Consider the following 19,183-nt stretch of genomic DNA (forward strand, 5'->3'; position numbering starts at 1 on the left):
GTGAAGTCCGCAAAACACTACATGGGCAGAACTACTACGGCCATACTCAATCACTTCGCCTCAAGCTCTCACATTTAACGACATCAAACAGCTACAATCACTCCTCCACAGCCACGGACACAGGCGAAGACCGCACGGGCAGAACGGAAGCACCGATTCAGGGCTCGATCATGGCTCGATCGTCGCGTTCATCGCTTTAGCGCCACCTATTTAAAAATAATATACGGAGCCAAGCCAAACCATTATTTAGCGTCTATTTGGGTGAACCTAACGCTTTCGGGCCCTAAGCGTTCGAACGACCAGGGCACGATAACGCTTACCCCCCCCTTTCCACTCCTGCGACCGGGTCGCAGGAACGGCGGCCTTACCACAACCCGTATGCTAAGTCTGATAACACTGGCGCCAACACGGCGAACTCGCGGCGGCGTCCGCCCGCTGTTCGCCTCATGTATTGCTATGCAGCGCATCTTCGACGTCTTGCCGCTGCGCCGCGTTCGCCGCGACAGTTCGCTCCATGTTGCCCGCGCTTAAAACCGTATTTCCCCCGAGCGTGAAAGAAGCCCGCGAATGCACGGAAGTGCGTCTATCCGAAACTGGACCTCCAGCACGTCCCACTTGTCACAGAAACAGCGCACGAGCAATGGGACGATTCGGAAGTCCTGGCGTCTTGCTGGCTTTATACGTGCAAAGAAAAACAATTTGAATTTACAAGAGCTGAAAAAACATGGGATACTTGTAAGTGATGGATGCAACCAATCTGCATCGATGGAGAGGCATCTCCTGGAGCACAGAAAGCTTACGTTAGGAGCATATAGCGAGGCTTGAAGAGCATCATTCAAGGCTCCTTTATAAACACACAATTCTTACATTACGCTATAGACATGCATAATCTGCCTAATAAGACTGTACCTGACCGAGTGCTAGAGAACGAGCCAGCCGGCCGCAGCATGCCGTCTTGCACTCGGCGACGTCACTTCCTTCAAAGCGACCAGTTAAAAAAAAAAAATTGTTTTACGTGCATAACCACTGTGATTATGAGGCACGCCGTAGTGGAGGACTCCGGAAATTTCGACCACCTGAGGTTCTTTAACGTGCACCTAAATCTAAGTACACGGGTGTTTTCGCATTTCGCCCCCATCGAAATGCGGCCGCCGTGGCCGGGATTCGATCCCGCGACCTCGTGCTCAGCAGCCCAACACCATAGCCACTGAGCAACCGCGGCGGGTAAAAGCGACCAGTTGATGACTCAACAAAATATTCAGATCCAAAAAGAAACTTCGATGAGCAGTGTCTTTATTCACAGTTGAACTGCAGCAATTGCTCAGCATACAAATCCGCCATCTTGTCTCCAACTTGCATTTTGCTGCGACCGACAGACGCCGACAATGAAGGGAGAGGAGGCGATAATAACGCATGTGTATGGAATGGTGACAACTCGAGAGTCATTTATTCCAAGTTCAGAAAAAAACAAACCCACCGACGTGCACACACGCACGTGCACGTAGCATACATGCGCCTACAAAATTCGATCCAAATCACTCCCACCTCTTCTGCGATGCAGCCTCTCTATCCGCAATGGACATGCAAGGCTCTTCTTATCAGTAAACAATGCAAAAAAAAAGAAGACATTCTACAACTTATTCATGCCAAACAAGTCTAAACAACAAAGAGAATGATCAAGAAACACCGAATGCCACGACCCAACAAGCAAACCAAAAAATAAAAGTGCATGAGCCATGTCAACATCTCTGGCTGGCACACGAAGACTGCACACTTCTCCGTTACGCCTCACAATGAGAACGATGGTGGCCAATGAGGGCGTCTGATGAAATCTGTGAGCCGGGTATGTACACAGAACAACAGGTAGGAGCTCTTCAAACGGGCAGAAAGGAGTTGCTGGGCTCTTCCGAAGGTGTGAACTCCACGGCATGAAACCGTTTACACCCCGCCAACAAGAGACGCCAAGGGTGGGCCACATCCTGCACCACACAGTGGTGGTGATGGCGGCAGAAGACATGCAGGGATCGTCGCGCAGGCAGGCAGAGGCGGGTAAGGAAATGGGGAAAACCGACTCATCGAACAAAGTGGAAAATCTGGAAAAAAAAACCAAAGACAACTGAAAACATGTGTGATGGTAACCTAGACCAACAACAGCCCCACAAAAGTGGATAGGCAACGGCCACCAGCAGGCGCCCGTTACGATGGCGAGGGACGACAAAGGGTGACACACATTGAGGCGCTTGCATATAAAAACGAGACATAAAATCATGACAAAAAATTTTTTAAGTCTTTTCTTTGTCTTCTTCAGCTTCCTCACAAAGCTACACACAAAGACGGAGCCGGCTTTGCTTCAAGACCACAACTCATTCATATGGGCATCTATAACATTGGCATGAGAAGGAACATATGAAAAGGGGGGGAGAGAGAGGAAAAAGAAACTAAACAAAAAAGATATAGTGATGTGAAATCTGTCGACAACCCTCCATGAATAATGTGTGTAGTGAGGGCTCGTGATGGTAACGATGGCTGTGGTGGTTGGTGGTGGTGGTTGTTGTAGAGCTCTCTCATTTCCCTCTCTACTGGTTCCCTGAACGGTAGAACTGGCCTCCGGCAGCTGCGTTGCCTGCAAACTGGGTGCTGTAGCTGTTGTACTGTGACTGCTGCTGCTGCGCCGTCTGGTAGGCGGCTGCACCGCCACCGCCTGGCCCAGCTGCTGCTCCTTGCTTCTGCTGTGCGGCGGCCGTCTGATAGGCGGTGGTCGGGTAAGTGGTGCTGTAGGCTTGGCTGCTGGCACTTCCTCCATAGCCGGCCTGTTGCTGCTGGCCAGCGGCCGTAGAGTAGCCACCTTGCTGGGCCATGTACTGCGCCTGCTGCTGTGCAAAGGCTGCTGGGTAACCGCCACCGCCACCACCTTTCTGCTGTTGTTGCTGCTGCTGCTGCTGAGAGTCTTGCCGCTGCTGACCGTATGCATTCTGCATGTATGCGCCGTAGGCGCCTGCAGTGGCTCCCTGAGGACCCGACTGCTGCTGCTGCAGGCTTCCGGACCCGCCGCCGCCAGGTCCAAACCGCGACGTACCGCCGCTGCCGCCACCACCTTGAGACTTTGGCCCAGCACCGCCATCACCTGTACGCGGTTGTCTGGTAAAGTACCCCGTGTTTTGCGAGCCAGCAGCCATCTGCTGAAGGGTCTGCTGCAAACCTGTGGGCGACGAGGCGGCTCCGCCTTGTGACTGCTGCTGGGCGTTCCAGTCTCCGTAGCCGCCACCGCCGCCGCCTCCTTGGCTTTGGCCGGCGCCTCCAGACTGGCCGTAACCCCCTGACCCACCGTAGCCGCCGCCCCCTCTTCCGCCACCGCCGCCCCCCTGCTGTTCGTAGCCGTCCCCACCGCGCTGGTCGTCGAAGCCGCTGCTCCTGCCGCCATATCCGCTGTCGCGGCCGCCGCCCCTTCCGCCGTATCCGCTGTCGCGGCCGCCGCCCCTGCCGCCGTATCCTCCGTCGCGGCCGCCTCCCCTGCCGCCACCACCTTCGCTTTCACGGTCATCCCAGCGCCCACCACCGCCGCCGTTGCTACGCTCGCCGTAGCCGCCGCCTCCTCCGCCGTAGCCCCGCGAACCACCACCGCCACCTCCTCCTTGCTCGTCGTCGCTGCCCCTGTCCCTGTAGCCTCCCCTGCCTCCTCGGTCCCCGTAACTGCCTCGTCCGCCTCCCCGGTCACCGTATCCGTAACCACCACGGCCACCCCGGCCGCCGCCACGGCCGCCTCCTCCCTCGTAGTCGTCACCACCCCTGTCTCTATCTCTGTCCCCATAACCACTCCGGCCGCCCCTGTCTCCGTAGCCACCGCGACCTCCACCGCGGTCACCGTAGCCGCCGCCGCCCCGGCCTCCTCCACGGTCGCCGTAGCCGCCACGCCCACCCCCGCGGTCGCCGTAGCCTCCCCTGCCCCCTCCGCGGTCGCCGAAGCCTCCGCGGCCCCCGCGGCCGAAACCGCGCCCGCCCCCTCGGCCTCCGCCGTAGTCGTCCCGGAACCCTCCTCCGCCGCGACCCCTGAAGCCGCCCCCTCCGCGGCCGCCGCGCCGGTGGCCTCGGTCGCCCCGGTCGCGATCGTCGTCGCCCCAGCGGCTCCCGCCGCCGCTGCGCCGGCTGCGCTTCGAGGAGCTCCGGTAGTCTTCGTCCGACGAGCGGCTACGCGAGCGGCTGCGCGAGTAGGACCGCTTGCGTTCCCGATCGCGGTCGCCCCCGCGGTCGCCGCCGCGGTCCCGGTCGCGGTCCCGGTGGCTGCTGCCACCGCGGCCGTGCCGCCGGTCGTCGTCCGACGAGCTGTCCGACTCGTCTTCGTCCTTGTCCTCGTCGTCGCCGCCGCCCTCTTTGCCCGTCGGCAACGGGGGACCTGCGGCAGAAAAGGTGGCACAGTGGTGCGTAAGCGTTTGGTGAAAGGGCCGCGTGACAACCAGTTTAAAAAAAAAAATGAAATTGTGGGGTTTTATGTGCCAAAACCACTTTCTGATAATGAGGCACGCCGTAGTGGAGGGCTCCGAAAATTTTGACCACCTGGGGTTCTTTAACGTGCACCTAAATCTAAGTACACGGGTGTTTTCGCATTTCGCCGCCATCGAAATGCGGCCGCCGTGGCCGGGATTCGATCCCGCAACCTCGTGCTCAGCAGCCCAACACCATAGCCACTGAGCAACCACGGCGGGTATGACAACCAGTTTTTCGGTCACAATGTTCTAGAACACAAACGAACAATCACGCGCACACAAACAGAATGACACACCACTTCCTGCGTGTGTGAATGCACTTCTTCAGGTGTGTGTTGTTAGGTCTATGCAGCATACCTTCTCATACACGCTTAAGAGAAGCACCTCGTTAAGCATTCACCCCAACACGAATGAAAGATTTCTTTTAACCCTATGGTCAAAAAGTGGCAGGAAAAATTCTCTACTTATACGTCTATAAAAACTAGACGTGAAACAGCCAGCCTTTGTGGAGAATTGGAGCTGCTATGACGAGCACATGACCACTTTTGAGATGTTTCTCCTCATAGTGGGGTTTGACTTAGCTGTGGATGAATGAATAGCGACAAGCTCAAAAAACGGCAAGTGCCAGCAGTGACGTCACAATGGTGTGGCCTAATTCGTTCTGATCTATATCTCTCTAAGTGTCCAGCCTCGGCAGTGGACACTCGCTTGAAAACATTGCAAGCAGAAACAGGAGCACACAAAATTATTATAAAGTCAATAACAGGCACAAAAAAAGCACCCCCCAAAGCAAACATCAAGCAACATTTATACAGCCATTGCCAAAAGTGTATGGCCCACTCTTTATGACTGAAGCCGCCTACCTGTGGCCATAGACTTGAAAACTGTGAGATGCTAAAGAAGACCCACTAATTAAAACCAGAGTTAAGCCTCAATCATGTGCTCAATGGACTGCACATCTTTGAGAAATGCTGTACCCTTCAATGCAACCATCAAAGAAAAATTAAAATTAAACATGCGGCTATGCCACTTGAGGCAGAAAGTTGGGCTGGTTGGAATTTAGACGAAGACATGTTCTAGAGTGCTTGGACATGTCTTTGTCTGAATTCCTACCAGCCCAACTTTCTGCCTCAAGTGGCATAGCCTGCATCTGTCCACTTGACCAAAGTGATGCATTGAGACAATTTCACATTAGAAAATGTTTATTTTCCCCAGCGCTCTACCTTTTTTGTTGTCCTTTGTGTCCCTGCACCTCTAAAATTTTTCTTACTCAGTCGAACGTGTCTTTTATCTATACCACTTGATTTCAAATTGGACCTCTAGGCTTCAGTGAAAACATACCAACAAACTCCAATTCAAGTCTTTCCTTTGAGCGGAAGTTCACTCAAGTGAAAGAAACATCAATGCAGACTTTTCTTTTTGCCTGTCCCTGTCTGTTCAACTAAGATGTTGGTTTGAGCAATGTTTTGTGAAGTGATCACTTCCAATTTCCCTCTACACACATACATGCATGCATACACTCGCATGCATATATCTTTTCCTACAGGGGCTGTACTCAGATTTGGACACCCGTAAAGAGTAGCACAGCAATGTATCTTGAATAGTTGAAGCAGAAAAAGCAATTGGGATAGTTCAGTTAAAGCAATAATGACAGTGGCAATGGCCGCTTCGCTCGGAACGGTTGAAAGTTCACCAAGCTGAAAGGGATTCATGGCATAAGGAAAAGCAGTCGTGCAAAATGAGGACGCAAGTGCAATGACAAGGGCAAGTACAAAGCTGACTGTTACCTGAAAGGTCGCACAGTCATGGGGAAAAGACACGAAACTCTTCTGCACATGTTCAAGGCAAGGCAGCGCGAAGCTGTCAGCTGATGTTTTAGTCACTTGACCAAGCCCAGATAAGCTCATTTTCTTCTTTTCTACTGTTTTGCCTTTATTTGACAGTTGATGTTTGTGATGTCTGTCACTTTACTTCTACCCGTGTTTGCGCGCATGCCTTCCCGTCCCATGTTTCTGTCAGCTACAAGGCTGCTACCGTAACATCTTAGCAGGAACGCACAATGTTTTCAGCAGAACTTGCGGGAACGCACAGTACGGTACACTCTAACGGTATCTTCGGCTGTTCACTCCAAGGCTCTGCATCGGAGCAGGCAGATCTGGAGCCACTCTCGATCCAAGTCAAAGAGGGCCTCCGCCAAGCAAGCCTAGGGCGACGGAAACAGATCCATGGGCAACTTCCGCTATTATGCAATTGCAAAACAGGCCCGAGGAAAATGTCGGCTTCTGCTTTAGCCCTTCAACGAACGGAAATGGCGGCCGTCACACGATCGGAGCTCGGCGAGATCTCTCGACTGGATCCGATCGCACGAATGGAAACAGATGAACAAGTTTCGAGCGCTCCATTTGAACCAGCCGGGTATGGAGTCGTGTCAGAGTGCTTAGTAACGACCAGCCGAAGATACTGCAAAACGAAGCACCACTATACACTAGCCTGCCATTAATTACAGCCACAACACAAAGGCACGTAGACAATGTTTGCACAGACAGTTGCCTGCCTGACGATTGGTACCAGGCCCCCTTTTTTTTCCCCGACAAAAGTGAACTGTTGCTGCTATATCTGCCTTATTACAACTTAAGTGTCTCCTCGAAGAGTGGACCACACTTATTAGGAAAAGAGCCACCAGTTCGGAATTACAACGTATTATCAGACTTCCACCACCATTTTGTGAATACGAGCTTGCATGATTTTCGTGCCTCGCCGTTTGTACTTGGCAGCCAAGCGGTGGTAGGCACACTTGTTCCAGTTTGTTCCCTCGACGCCCGCTGTAGTTGTGGGTGGAGGAAATTACCAGATGCACGGCGAAATGCTTAGAACGATACACCGCAAGGCATTGCCTTTGACGAGGGGTTTCAAACGCCACTCGGTGAAATGGGTTGCTCTAAAGCCATGTTTTAAAGCACTGAAGTTCAAGAGAGCTGGGCGCCCAGCCTTTCTGTCCATCTAACATAACTCAGTCAAGAATCAAATTAGCAAAATCTAACCTAGTAGGCATAGATCATGATGTCATTGCCTTAATTAGCACAAAATTAGCAGCTTGGGCTCAGCAGTAACACAGAGGGTGAGACCACTGTTTCAGTGCCATTGTAACGGCTGCTTTAGCTACACAGCTGTGGTGTTGCCGATGAGAGATTCAGGCATCCCGGCCCTTTTGAATGCAACACAACTAAAATAAGGGTGGGGGGGGGGGGTGGGGGAAGAGGCTGCTTCTGGAGTTTGTTTCCTTTCTTTAGTTTTCATTCTGCAGAACACTGCAAACACTTGAGCACCGCATTAGCCCCAATGGCACCATTGTCATGGAAAACAACCACCAGAGACACTTTTGTTTGGAGTCTTGGAACATTTACAAAATGCTGGGAAACAACAATTGCATGTTGCGAACACTCTCTGCTGTCTATTTCCCAAGTATCGCGCAAGGTCTCCGTGCATGTGTCTCACCACCACAAATTTGCACCTCTTGCCATCTCACTCCAGAAAGAGCAGGTCCGAATCCAAAACGTCGGGTTCTTAAAGAAACGTTTTGGCTGGAGTTCCGTGCCTTTATTTCTGTTACAATTTTATTCTTCATGAAACCTAAAACAATTGTAAAACCGTAGAACCAGCTCAAATCCACAAACTCTACAGAACATTTGGGAGAGTTGGCGACGCGTCATTCGTGTCAATACAACAATAATGCAAGCTCTAAAGCTCGGACACCCCACAATAAAGCCGTAGAAGTTGGCAGGTGTCGTCCGCCTACCTTTTCCTTCGGCGGCAGACTTTGCCCACTCCTCCAGCGAGACAAGCTTCTCGTTTGGCTCCAGCTCTGCACTCCTCAGCAGGTCGGCGAGACCCGGGGCGTGGCGACCCTGGGCGCTGGTCAGGTAGGTGTACACCTTGGTCACCTTCAGGGTTGGTGCCGTCTGCCGCAGCAGCTGGGAGAACTCGCGCGGCGATGCCGGGAAGTCGAAAACGACCAGGTTCTTCACCTCCTCCTTGCCTGCAAGTCACATCAGCGGAAGGTATTCATACCGGTCAGTTAGATTAAATTGGGGAGGCAGAGGGGATTCTTTATTTACAGCACCTGTACCTTTTCTTTTTCTTTGAGTGCAGATGGTTTAACTCTGGCTGTCCTGGTAAATTACGGGTAAAATTTGTTGAAACTAAGTAACATTCTGACATCAAAATACCCTATATTTGACATTCATTGGAAACCAATATTCGCAAGAAAAATTACATATTTGCTTTGTTATATCCGAGCTGGGTAGCGCAACCCCATAACCACTATGACTGGGGCAGCTCTCATAGACACGAGAGGCAACTTTCACACTAGGGATATTGCAGGAAACCCCATTAAAAAAAAAATGTCCCCACATGGCGGGTCAAACATTCTCAACTCCTAGGCCTAGCAGTGTCAATGAGGAACTAATCCTTGTACCTCTTTGCTAGCTGAAACTACTGTACGAGTGCACAGGATGCCTTGTGTGTGCTTGTGCTTTGACTGCCTTTTTTTTTCTTCTTTTATGCTGGAAAGGGCCCAGCTTGCTATGATAGGCAGTGACTGCATGTACGCACGCAGCCATAGGGTGGTGACGACTGTGGCTTGTGAGACCAGGGACGGTATTCTCGATGACATTCAAAAATAAGATCACTTTCACGAGATCTTGCGCGACTTTACACCTGACATGTCAGGCGACACTGTTCCTATCCCTATGCCAAGACAAGTGCTTAGCAATCTGCAAAGCATGCCACCAGCAATAGGTGTTGATGTATCCGGTGCTAGTCCAGCAAAATTCCTAGAAAGTGAAGGTATCTCTGAAAGTGATCATCCAATAATACCACCCCCAGAGCTGACCAACGGAATTCACTTGAGCTGCATGCAACGACTGTGGAGTCCTTTGCTGGCAGACCGGTAGAACAGAGAGATGCTTTCCAGAATTCACAACGCCATGGCAAAAGGGTGCAAGCTGGTGCCAGCTGTGTGCCATTTTCTGCGTCCTTTCAAGCTTTCCAAGCCCTCACAGTTCAAACAACCATTTTGTGATTATACAGGAGCGCAATTTAGCCACACCAAGCCACCAATACAAATACCAATTCAAAGCATCTGCTCCCTTCCTGTTAGGCTCCCTTTCAATTCATTGAAACTCCACAATTGCGCAGCACATTAGAGGGACCGTCAATCTATTTGTGTCCATACCCACAGCCGTACCCTTGGAAAACAAAAGAAATTAACAAAACTTTAGCAGCACAAGAAGGAAAGAGTATGTTATTAAAGCATTTTAAGAGTAAAGTCACACCTCAATATAACGCATATGTACTCGCAGCAAAAGCTTTGTTAAACCACAAATTTCATTAAATTGAGGCTGATGATATTGAGGTTCTAATGCACCTGCAAATTGTAGCATGTCTTTGAAACTTAAGATTGAATATGTACATGTCTTCTCTCTCTCTCTCTTTTTTTTTTTTTGTCAAATGCAAGAATGCATTCCTCTTATCACTGCACTGGTTTCAAGAAGTCACTTCTTTCTATTCGTGACTGTGCAAAACACACCATAAAAGAACAATGCGATAGCATTATGGTGTCTTATAAATATCATTTGGCGATTATATATTCAGTGACACCTACACACAAGCTGATCCACAAGCTATTTGACCTTACATAATTCAACTGACACTTCCTACCAACTCCTTGTGACGACAACCTAGTGATGGTGCTCATCTACTTTTCATGACTGTATGGTCTACCAATTCTGTTTAGTTTTGATGCATCAGCTAATACACCAGGTGTTCTGTTTTCGCCGCATCAAATTAAAGAAAATTGCTCGGTCTGTCGCGTAGGAAACTGCAATACTTGTGAGGACCCACATACTTTATTGTGCATCAGTATTGGGATCAGTGCCAGGGGCTGCCCTGTATAATGCTATTGCATTAAAAATGAGCACTCATGTTACCTTAATGCCACTGCATTAACCCCTTGGCTACCAGACATTATGTGCACCTTGTGGCCCTTCGTTCCAATTATTGTGCCCTGCATGCGCGCTATGCCAACTTCAGTTGTTGTGCTACTTTACATAAATGCTCTGTTTGCATAAAGCTTTGTTTGCAGTATCAAGCAGCACTTTTCGGCACACAAACCTGCCTGCCAGTCACAGATTCAATTTTTTGTGTGGGAGAGGTTCAAGCAAACAGTCATGTGACGAGCAGTCCCACACTTTTTACACCATCACTTGTTACTGGTGTTCCCTCTCTCTCTCTCTTTGTACTGCACACTTTGCACTGCTGTGATAAATTTTGTTCGCCAGCGTGGAGCAGGACCTGGCATGGGAAATGCACCCCCTTTTGCCGCTTCAAGGCCCATAGACATATGAACACATGTAGCATGCATGAGTGCGCAATCTTTCTATAACTGTCACCTAAAATAATAACACAAATTAACTAAAAAAGTAACAAATGAAAAATTAAATTAAATTATGGGGTTTTACGTGCCAAAACCCTTTCTGATTATGAGGCATGCCGTAGTGGAGGACTCCAAAAATTTCAACCCCCTGGGGTTCTTAACGTACACCTAAATCTAAAAGTACACGGATGTTTTCGCATTTCGCCCCCATCGAAATAAGGCTGCTGTGGCCGGGATTTGATCCTGCGACCTCGTGCTCAGCAGCCCAACACCATAGCCTCTGTGCAAATAAATCTAGCTATTTTCTAGCTATCTCATGACGAGAATTCGAAATTCGTTCAGCATATAACTGGCTGCAGCGCCATTCACGAATACTTCTTTTAAACAAACAGTACCCGTCCGACATGGCAAATCGCCAGCTTTGGCAGCCAATGGGTTAGAAATATGTCATCAGTAAACTGAATGCAAATGTACACAAGTAGCTGCTCACAATGACTACTCACGACGTCGGCTGTGGTAATGAGTATGCTTTCGCAGTTTCACTAAAGAATAAATGAAAAAGGAGGGCAGGAGGAAGAAACACCACCCTTACAAATGAGAGGCAGCACCAAAACACAAAAACTGCAAAAGAAAAAGGAAATGTAGCAAGGAGGGATTGCTCAACAAGATGTTGCAACAGGGGGCTTGAAACAATGGCGTTAGAAAATATGAATGTAGCATTCGCATCGCCCAATGCAGCAATGAATCAACAATATTGAGCCGAAAAAACGCTAAAACCTTTCTCAGTTCCCGTGTTCCCAGTTTGTGATTAAAAGCGACAAATTTTCAGGGGTTCTTAACACTGCGTCAGTGAGCTCCACAAAAGCAAAGCCACTGTTAGTCACGGTTTCTTTTTTCCACGCACAGAACAGAGTCTACCGTCTCACAGTTTTGTGGGAATGAACCCTGTTGCAAGCACCAGTGTGGTGTCTGAAAAAGGATTAGCTAGCAACCAAATGACCGCAAACTTTTCATTGCTGAAAAACAGCATCCAAAGATTCCGCTAAGCTTACAGAAGCTGACAGCTATGTTATAGGTTACGCCCAGTGCAGGGCAAAGGCCTCTCCCATACTTCAACAACCCCGGCCATGTCGTCCCTGCAAACTTCTTAATCTCATCCGCCTACCTAACTTTCTGCCGCCCCCTGCTAAGCTTCCCTTCCCTTAAAATCCATTCCGTAACCCTCAATGACTATCGGTTATCTTCCCTCCTCATTACATGTCCTGCCCATGCCCATTTATTTTTCTTGATTTCAACTAAGATGTCATTATTACCTCGCGTTCATTCTCTCACCCAATCTGCTCTTTTCTTATCCCTTAACGTTACACCTATCATTTTTCTTCCCACAGCTTGTTGCGTCGTCCTCAATTTAAGTAGAACTCTTTTCATAAGCCTCCAGGTTTCTGCCCCGTACATGAGTACTGGTAAGACACAGCTGTTATTCACTTTTCTCTTGAGGGATAATGGCAACCTGCTGGTCATGATTTGAGAATGCCTGCCAAACGCACCCCAGCCCATTCTTATTCTTCTGATTATTTCAGTCTCATGATCCGGATCCGTGGTCACTACCTGCTCTAAGTAGATGTATTCTCTTACCACTTCCAGTGCCTCGCTACCTATCGTAAGGTGCTGTTCTCTTCCGAGACTGTTAAACATTACTTTAATTTTCTGCAGATTAATTTTTAGACACACCCTTCTTTGCCTCTCCAGGTCAGTGAGCATGCATTGCAATTTGTCTCCCGAGTTACTAAGCAAGGCAATATCATCAGCGAATCGCAAGTTACTAAGGTATTTTCCATTGACTCTTATCCCCAATACTTCCCAATCCAGGTCTCTGAATACCTCCTGTAAACACGCAGTGAATAGCATTGGAGAGATCGTATCTCCCTGCCTGACGCCTTTCTGTATTGAGATTTTGTTGCTTTCTTTATGGAGGACTACATTGGCTGTGAAACCGCTATAGATATCTTTCAGTATTTTTACACACGGCTCATCTACACCCTGATTGCATAATGCCTCCATGACTGCTGAGGTTTCGACTGAATCAAATGCTTTCTCGCAATCGTATATAAATATATATACACACACGCACACACAACAACGGCAACGAATTGTTTTAGTGAAAAATGCGGCACTGAACAGCACAAAGCTATGTAGTGAACATTGGCGCAGTTGTGGCTATGGCTGCCAACGGATCTACGTGCGAGACCACCTGTTCGAGGTGGCGAGATAATCAGTATTACGGCGGTGGTGGCTTCAGTCAATGCCGTTTCGGACCTGCTGTCATGGTAAGAAGTCAGGAAAATCAGACGGCGAAGTGTTTTTCCGTCGGAAATTTCAGACGTTCTTATACATTGACTCTATGGGGTACCATGGTGGCGTCGTGAAAGTGTCTGAAAGCCTGAAGTCGAACCTGTGACACCCCGCTCACCAGCAGCTTAACACCGTAGCCACCGAACCACAACATAGGAGTAGATTTGAATGGTGAGATGTGAACTGAACTATACCGGTTCTCTCTATATTTTTTTTTTCGAACTTCCAGCTAGAGCTCGGTAATAGAAAAGGTCACAAACAGCGGCAGTGATGAACGAATAACAAATTCTCACCGATATCCTTAAGCGTTGCCGCTGTCACAATGAGCATCTTGACCTTGCCGGACTTGAAATCTGTGAAGAACAAAGAATGAAATAAATCGCAAAATTAGGTATTACTTCTAATTTAGGCGTGAACAAAGGCTCCCACATGAAGCAAAAGACACGTCAAAACTTCCCACCAAAATCCACCCGAACGAGCTGCCGACCCATGCCGAATTCGAGGAGCGCGAATGTAAGCTTGCCAAAGTCACAAAAACAATGTACATTTTGGGCCGCTTAAGAGGAAGCTTCAGTTTGGGCCCAACTCCGACGCGGCCTATTCAAATACTGTACATGTAAAAAGATAAAAAAAAAGCACTTTTCTGAGATAGCCCCTGGACCAATTTTAATGAAATTTGTTGCATTTGAGAGAGAAAGTTAAAATTTAGTGACTGTTGGAAGCAGAATCAGAAGTATAAGTTTACAAATTAATAGCTCTTCGTCAAGAACAGATATTGCGGTTCTGTAAACGGCATCCATTCGATCATTCAAAGCGGACAAATTCGATATGTCAATTAAAATATTACGTGAATTTGTTACGTTGTGTAAAAGGGTTCTGTAAAAGCTGTATTTACACATTACAACATTTTTATAGATTCACATGTAACATATCAATTTTGTCCGCTTTAGATGTACTATGTAATGCAAGTCACAAAATTGTGATATCTTCTTTCATTGCTGCGTTACGGAGTTGTAAACGCGAAGAAAAAGAAAAAGCAGTAATGAAAAAGAAATCACCAAAACAAAGCTGACCTTTCACTATAGCATCCCTGTCCGATGCCTTTGACCTTCCACGTCCAGCAATCAGGGCATCTGCTGGGAAACTGCAACACAAACCAAAACAGTTGAGGAGGCTGCGTGACAAAACAACAGTAAAACAAAATTCTTTGTGCTAAAACTTGGAAAATGCCAGGTATAAATGGATCTTCTGGCAAGTTACTTGCTCATTCATGCTCAAACTTCGCAAGGAGGTGGCCTGTTATGGTGGGCTTTGTTCAGCACAGCGTCCGGATAGTGTAGTATTTGCCTCTTAAATTAAAAATAAATGGCAAGTGCAAGCTATCGCTCATAATCCAGGAACCGAAAATTTGAACCTGGCGTGATACATCTGAATGTAGGCAGGCACAATGACAGTACACTGTACCTGTTTAACCCTTTTACAACTTATCTGTTGTGCGCTTGGGTATGATGTGATGCCTGTTAACTCCCACTGCTGCCCCTTCACGGTGACTTCTAACATGCTTCCCGCCGCCCTGAAGAACGAACTTGCAACCACTGGCGAGAAGAAAGGTGGGCGAGGGGAGGCAGGGTTCTTCCATCAATTGTACGCAACTTTGGCCTTTGCCTTAAGTTTTTCGCCCTTCGTTCGGCATTTTGAGCTTTCAATTTCAACATAGCATGTACAATGCGGTCAGTACATTACAGTTTTAAGCTGCATTCATGTGGTGGAGCGAATGCGATTCGAGCTTGCGGTTAGCCTACCACGCAATCGTAGGTCATGTATTCTGGCTGCGCTCACCAGGTCCTCGTGAAGCAATCCACGTTTTGGCCGAATGCCAGATAACCGCAGGGATTTCCAGCGAGAAATACCAAGACACTGATGGCAAAACGACTCGGAGTTTGGCAGAAACTGCGTTGATTCCAGTCCAAGTCGTTCGACAAGTAGCTCGTGCTGCTAGCTCCATGACTGCTAGTGAATGCATGTGGGGCTGGTACCCACCATTATCCTTCCGTGACCCATCATGGAGGGATAATGGCAGATTTGAAATAAAAACCGACTGGAGTATTTTGACGTTACACCGGCCCAGCATTCCGACGCGTTTTTGCCATCACCCATGCTTTACAGTGCGACAGCAGAATTTAGTTTGCACACATTGTCAGCTTTCTCCACCACATTAAGGCTAGGTGATAAGTAATTTAAAGTAATGAGTGTCCAAAAAATAAACAAATATATCATGACAACTATGAATGACATCACAGTTCCATGTGCGAGACCTTATCGTCTGATAAAGTCTGCGGGGCGCACTCATACGATGAGCGTACGAGAACAATCCTCGCACAATGCAGGAGCTACAGACGCCTATTACCCAGCACACTGCACAGATAATGCCAGCAATCCTCTGCCGAGTGTTTAACTATAGGCCGCGTCATGTTCATATTCAGCACCTCCTGTAGCGATCACTGCACTGCTATGAGTAAAACTTCAGATTTTAACTCCCGCGAGCCACGTTATAAGCTACACGTACATAGGTATAAATTAGACACATTTGATTCTACTAGAACAACACCTTGAATACCATGCAACAGATTCACCCACAATCATGTCCGTTGCATAAATCTGGCTTTAGGCGCCCAATGGTATGATAAATGCCAATAAATGTTACTGCGGCGCAACGTTTGCGAGCAAAACAAACCATTGGATCAGCCAGAATGGCCAGTTATACGTGGCTCTTCTATAAACACAACTTCAGATAAGGGCACTTACTCTTTGCTGTCGACCGCCTTCTTGGTATTTTTGGCTTTCCGCTTAGTCTTCACCACGATGACAGTCTGCGTCAAAAGACAAGCAAACGAGGAAGAGAAGAGATGGAAGAGACGCAACCACATCCAGAGAACGCGGAAGATGGCTGCCCCCGCATCAGATCGTTCTCTCGCGTAAAAGAGCAGGAGATACGAATTCGTTGTTTTGTGCTTATAGATGTGAACAAAGTACAGAAGCTCTAGCAAGACGGCTGCGCCCCCCACCCACATGAGAAAGAAAAAAAAAATCTGTTCAAAGAACACGTTTAGGAGGTTACAGGCGCTGTTCAGTGCAAAAAGAAGTTCTCATTGTTAAGACGTTACAGCTATGCAAGAACTGTAGGAACTATGAAAGACTAAGAAAAAAAGAAAGCAAGACATGCTGAACACTTTACAAACACACTAAAGCTTGATCAACACATCAGAAAAAAAAAATGAAAAGCAGTGTGATGGTTTGTGCTACACGAATTGCCTAGCCAGGGTAGATATTGGTTATGCTTCAGGTAGGTAGAGTGACAGCAAAAAATGTGATAGTTAATGCCCGTATGGGTTTGTTGAAGCTAGAAGAAAAACGGTACAACCATGTGGTAACTGTGCTGTCACACTTTTCCAGAGGGTCTGAGACAAAGTCCGTGGTTGCACCCGCTAACCGACACAGCGGTCACCATGGGAACCCTGCTCGCCACCCGTTTCCTTACCTGCTCTGAGAAAATTTCAGCAACAAACTTGTCGATCAGCTTTTGCAGTGCTCCGACTGCTTTGAGAGTAATTAAACCCACACGTCCATGAAAGATTCTTTCTGCAAAGCTTCATAAGCGGAAAAAAAGAAACGTGGCTCGGGGTTGGGCTGTCACCTGCCGCTTCGTCGTCACTCTCTGCACCACGTCGGCCGAAGAAGTAAGCGCTCTCGAGAAATCCTCATAACGAGGTGTCTGTAGTTCTTGTTGTGCACGCCTGCACCTTTCACACGCGCGCACACACACACACACACGCACACACATGTACAGAAACTACTACAAACCGATGACGCGGCAATCGATCGAACCGATTGCGCCGGAAGTTCTGAGAAACTCGGGAGGAACAGCATCAGCAGCAGCAGCCAGCAGCCAACTAACCTTTCCAGCGTCCTCTTTCCTCAGAGTTTCTTCAAGTAAGCTCTGCAGGCTACACGAGAAAAATACAAGAGGGCTACCGTCAATCAGTGAACTTCGTCCAGCAACCTAAAACCACGCCGCTCTTTTTTTTAACGAGTGGTAATCACTGCGAGCAAAGCCTCGTTCGAGGGCTTTTGTAACAGCTCCACTGTGGTACTTCCACGGCAGCATCATATTGGCAGCATGGGGTGGCGACACACCTGCTCTGACCGAGCGGTCAGCGCGGCAGCGCACGCGCAGACCCCTCAAAGGCAAACATTTTTGGCAGAGGCATCTGCCCGGCTGGGTACGACCAACTGGTATAAAACTGAGAAAACTCCAACCAAAATTTACTGGAAACTCGTTTATGTTTTGAAATTTAATCTACAAAAAGGGACACTAAATCAAGTTTCGACTGATAAAAGCATGGTTTTGAACTCTAATATAGCTTTAATTTCACAGCGAGAGGTTGGTTACTCGGATAAAACAAGGACCAAACATTTTAGTTTCTTAAATATCTTGCGGCCAAAACCGCCTCACCAGCACGTCAAGTGACGCCGCAGATTTCAAAGCATTTTCCCTTCTTCTGGTCGTTGTGCCACCAGAAATGTTCTTGAAACTAGCCCGGTCAGTTGCTGGCTCCCTTAGGATACAGTGTGGTTCATCTCGACTGCTCAAGAATTTGACTGGGCTCGAGCCAGGTGCCATCAAAGTCAATGATGCTGCGGCAAGCGGGTGCATGAACATTGCAGCCAGTCTTTCATTTTCGTGTCTTTTCTGGATTACTGAGCCTCCCTTTTACGGTAAGCGTGGGTTTTTTTGTCTTTATTCCAAAATAGGCCATTAAATATTACAGCCGAGCTCACTTCTCTATCTACTGCCCCTATAAGCGTTGCAATGCTCGGCCACTATGGCTAGACGGGCCTTTCGCAACAAGCATGTGCGAAGACTGTCAATGGAGGAAAGCAGGAGAGCAGTTGATGTTTCCATTCACCTTGCAAACACCCCACGGATCCAACAGGAGCCACCCTTCACAATGTTTTATCCTTTTCAAGACGCCACTGGGGTCAATGGAGTGGTCGAAGTGGCTTGCCACAGCATTACACTCTTTGTTAGTTTACAATAAAATTGGGTTGGAATTTTCTCAATCTTAATTGCCATGCTGATGAGCACACAGTCGCACATCTTGGGTTCCAGCAAATGGGCGCACTAAAATCAAACAAAAGGAGCTCGGCTTGCGTATAAACAGGCTACGCAAGTCGTTTGCACAAAAGCAACCACCACTGTGGTCTCTAAGCACACTGCTTTCTCGGGTTCTCACAATATGTGATGTGCACAAAAAAAAAAAAAAAAAAAAAAAAAAAAAAAAAACTAATCACTGTCCATGAACACCACTCTCCAAGACAATGCTGGCCATACTGAGAAACCAGATTATTAGATTAAGGTTCTTTGGTCTCTCTCTTCACCAGTGTGGCCTCGGTCGCATTTTCTCTCCTGGTACAGCCGAACCTTGTTATGGCGAACACAGATATATCAAATTTAAGGGTACAGCAAACTCGTGCAAAATGTTTTACGAAATTCAGATCCATCTAAAACAAGGCCATGTGAGCATGCTATGGTATGTTGAACTCTTGGTGATAAAACATGCTCGCCCCTGGTGCGTAAGGCAGGCTTTTCCACAGCACACCGAAATTCGATGACGTGACAGGCGTGAGCAAAGCACTCCTGTGTGCATGCGTAAAATATTTAATGTCTGATGCGCTGGGAGCACTGCTTAGCACGGTAACGCGAAACTGTTACGTGGTCAACCACGGTACACGGACTCTGAGACTGCAGGACAGTGAGTGTGGACGTGCTGAATCTCTGAGGCAATGTCTGTGTGCATAGAGTTTCTAAATAAATACCCTAGAGGGAAATGTGGCGCTAGTGTCTACGGGGGCTCTC

The 19,183-nt window shown here is 48.1% G+C and overlaps 1 protein-coding gene across 2 annotated transcripts in view; it reads right to left on the minus strand.

Annotated features, from left to right (window-relative positions):
* Window positions 1–1,276: 1,276 nt before the first annotated feature.
* The window catches only part of LOC126529061 (uncharacterized), a 49,874-nt gene continuing 31,967 nt past the window's right edge, over window positions 1,277–19,183 (minus strand). The window contains exons 9-15 of one of the 2 annotated variants that reach the window (XM_050176661.3): window positions 17,222–17,270; window positions 16,072–16,136; window positions 14,340–14,410; window positions 13,560–13,619; window positions 8,278–8,517; window positions 3,200–4,390; window positions 1,277–3,124 (exon numbers count right to left, since the gene is read on the minus strand). In XM_050176661.3, the coding sequence (XP_050032618.1) occupies window positions 2,577–3,124; window positions 3,200–4,390; window positions 8,278–8,517; window positions 13,560–13,619; window positions 14,340–14,410; window positions 16,072–16,136; window positions 17,222–17,270 (2,224 nt within the window). In that variant the 3' untranslated portion in view covers window positions 1,277–2,576. Of the gene's footprint in view, window positions 4,391–8,277; window positions 8,518–13,559; window positions 13,620–14,339; window positions 14,411–16,071; window positions 16,137–17,221; window positions 17,271–19,183 lie in introns of both variants that reach the window. The other variant, XM_050176660.3, reaches the window with a different exon arrangement.

Source organism: Dermacentor andersoni, chromosome 8, assembly GCF_023375885.2.
Source record: "Dermacentor andersoni chromosome 8, qqDerAnde1_hic_scaffold, whole genome shotgun sequence".
Classification (NCBI taxonomy): domain Eukaryota; kingdom Metazoa; phylum Arthropoda; class Arachnida; order Ixodida; family Ixodidae; genus Dermacentor; species Dermacentor andersoni.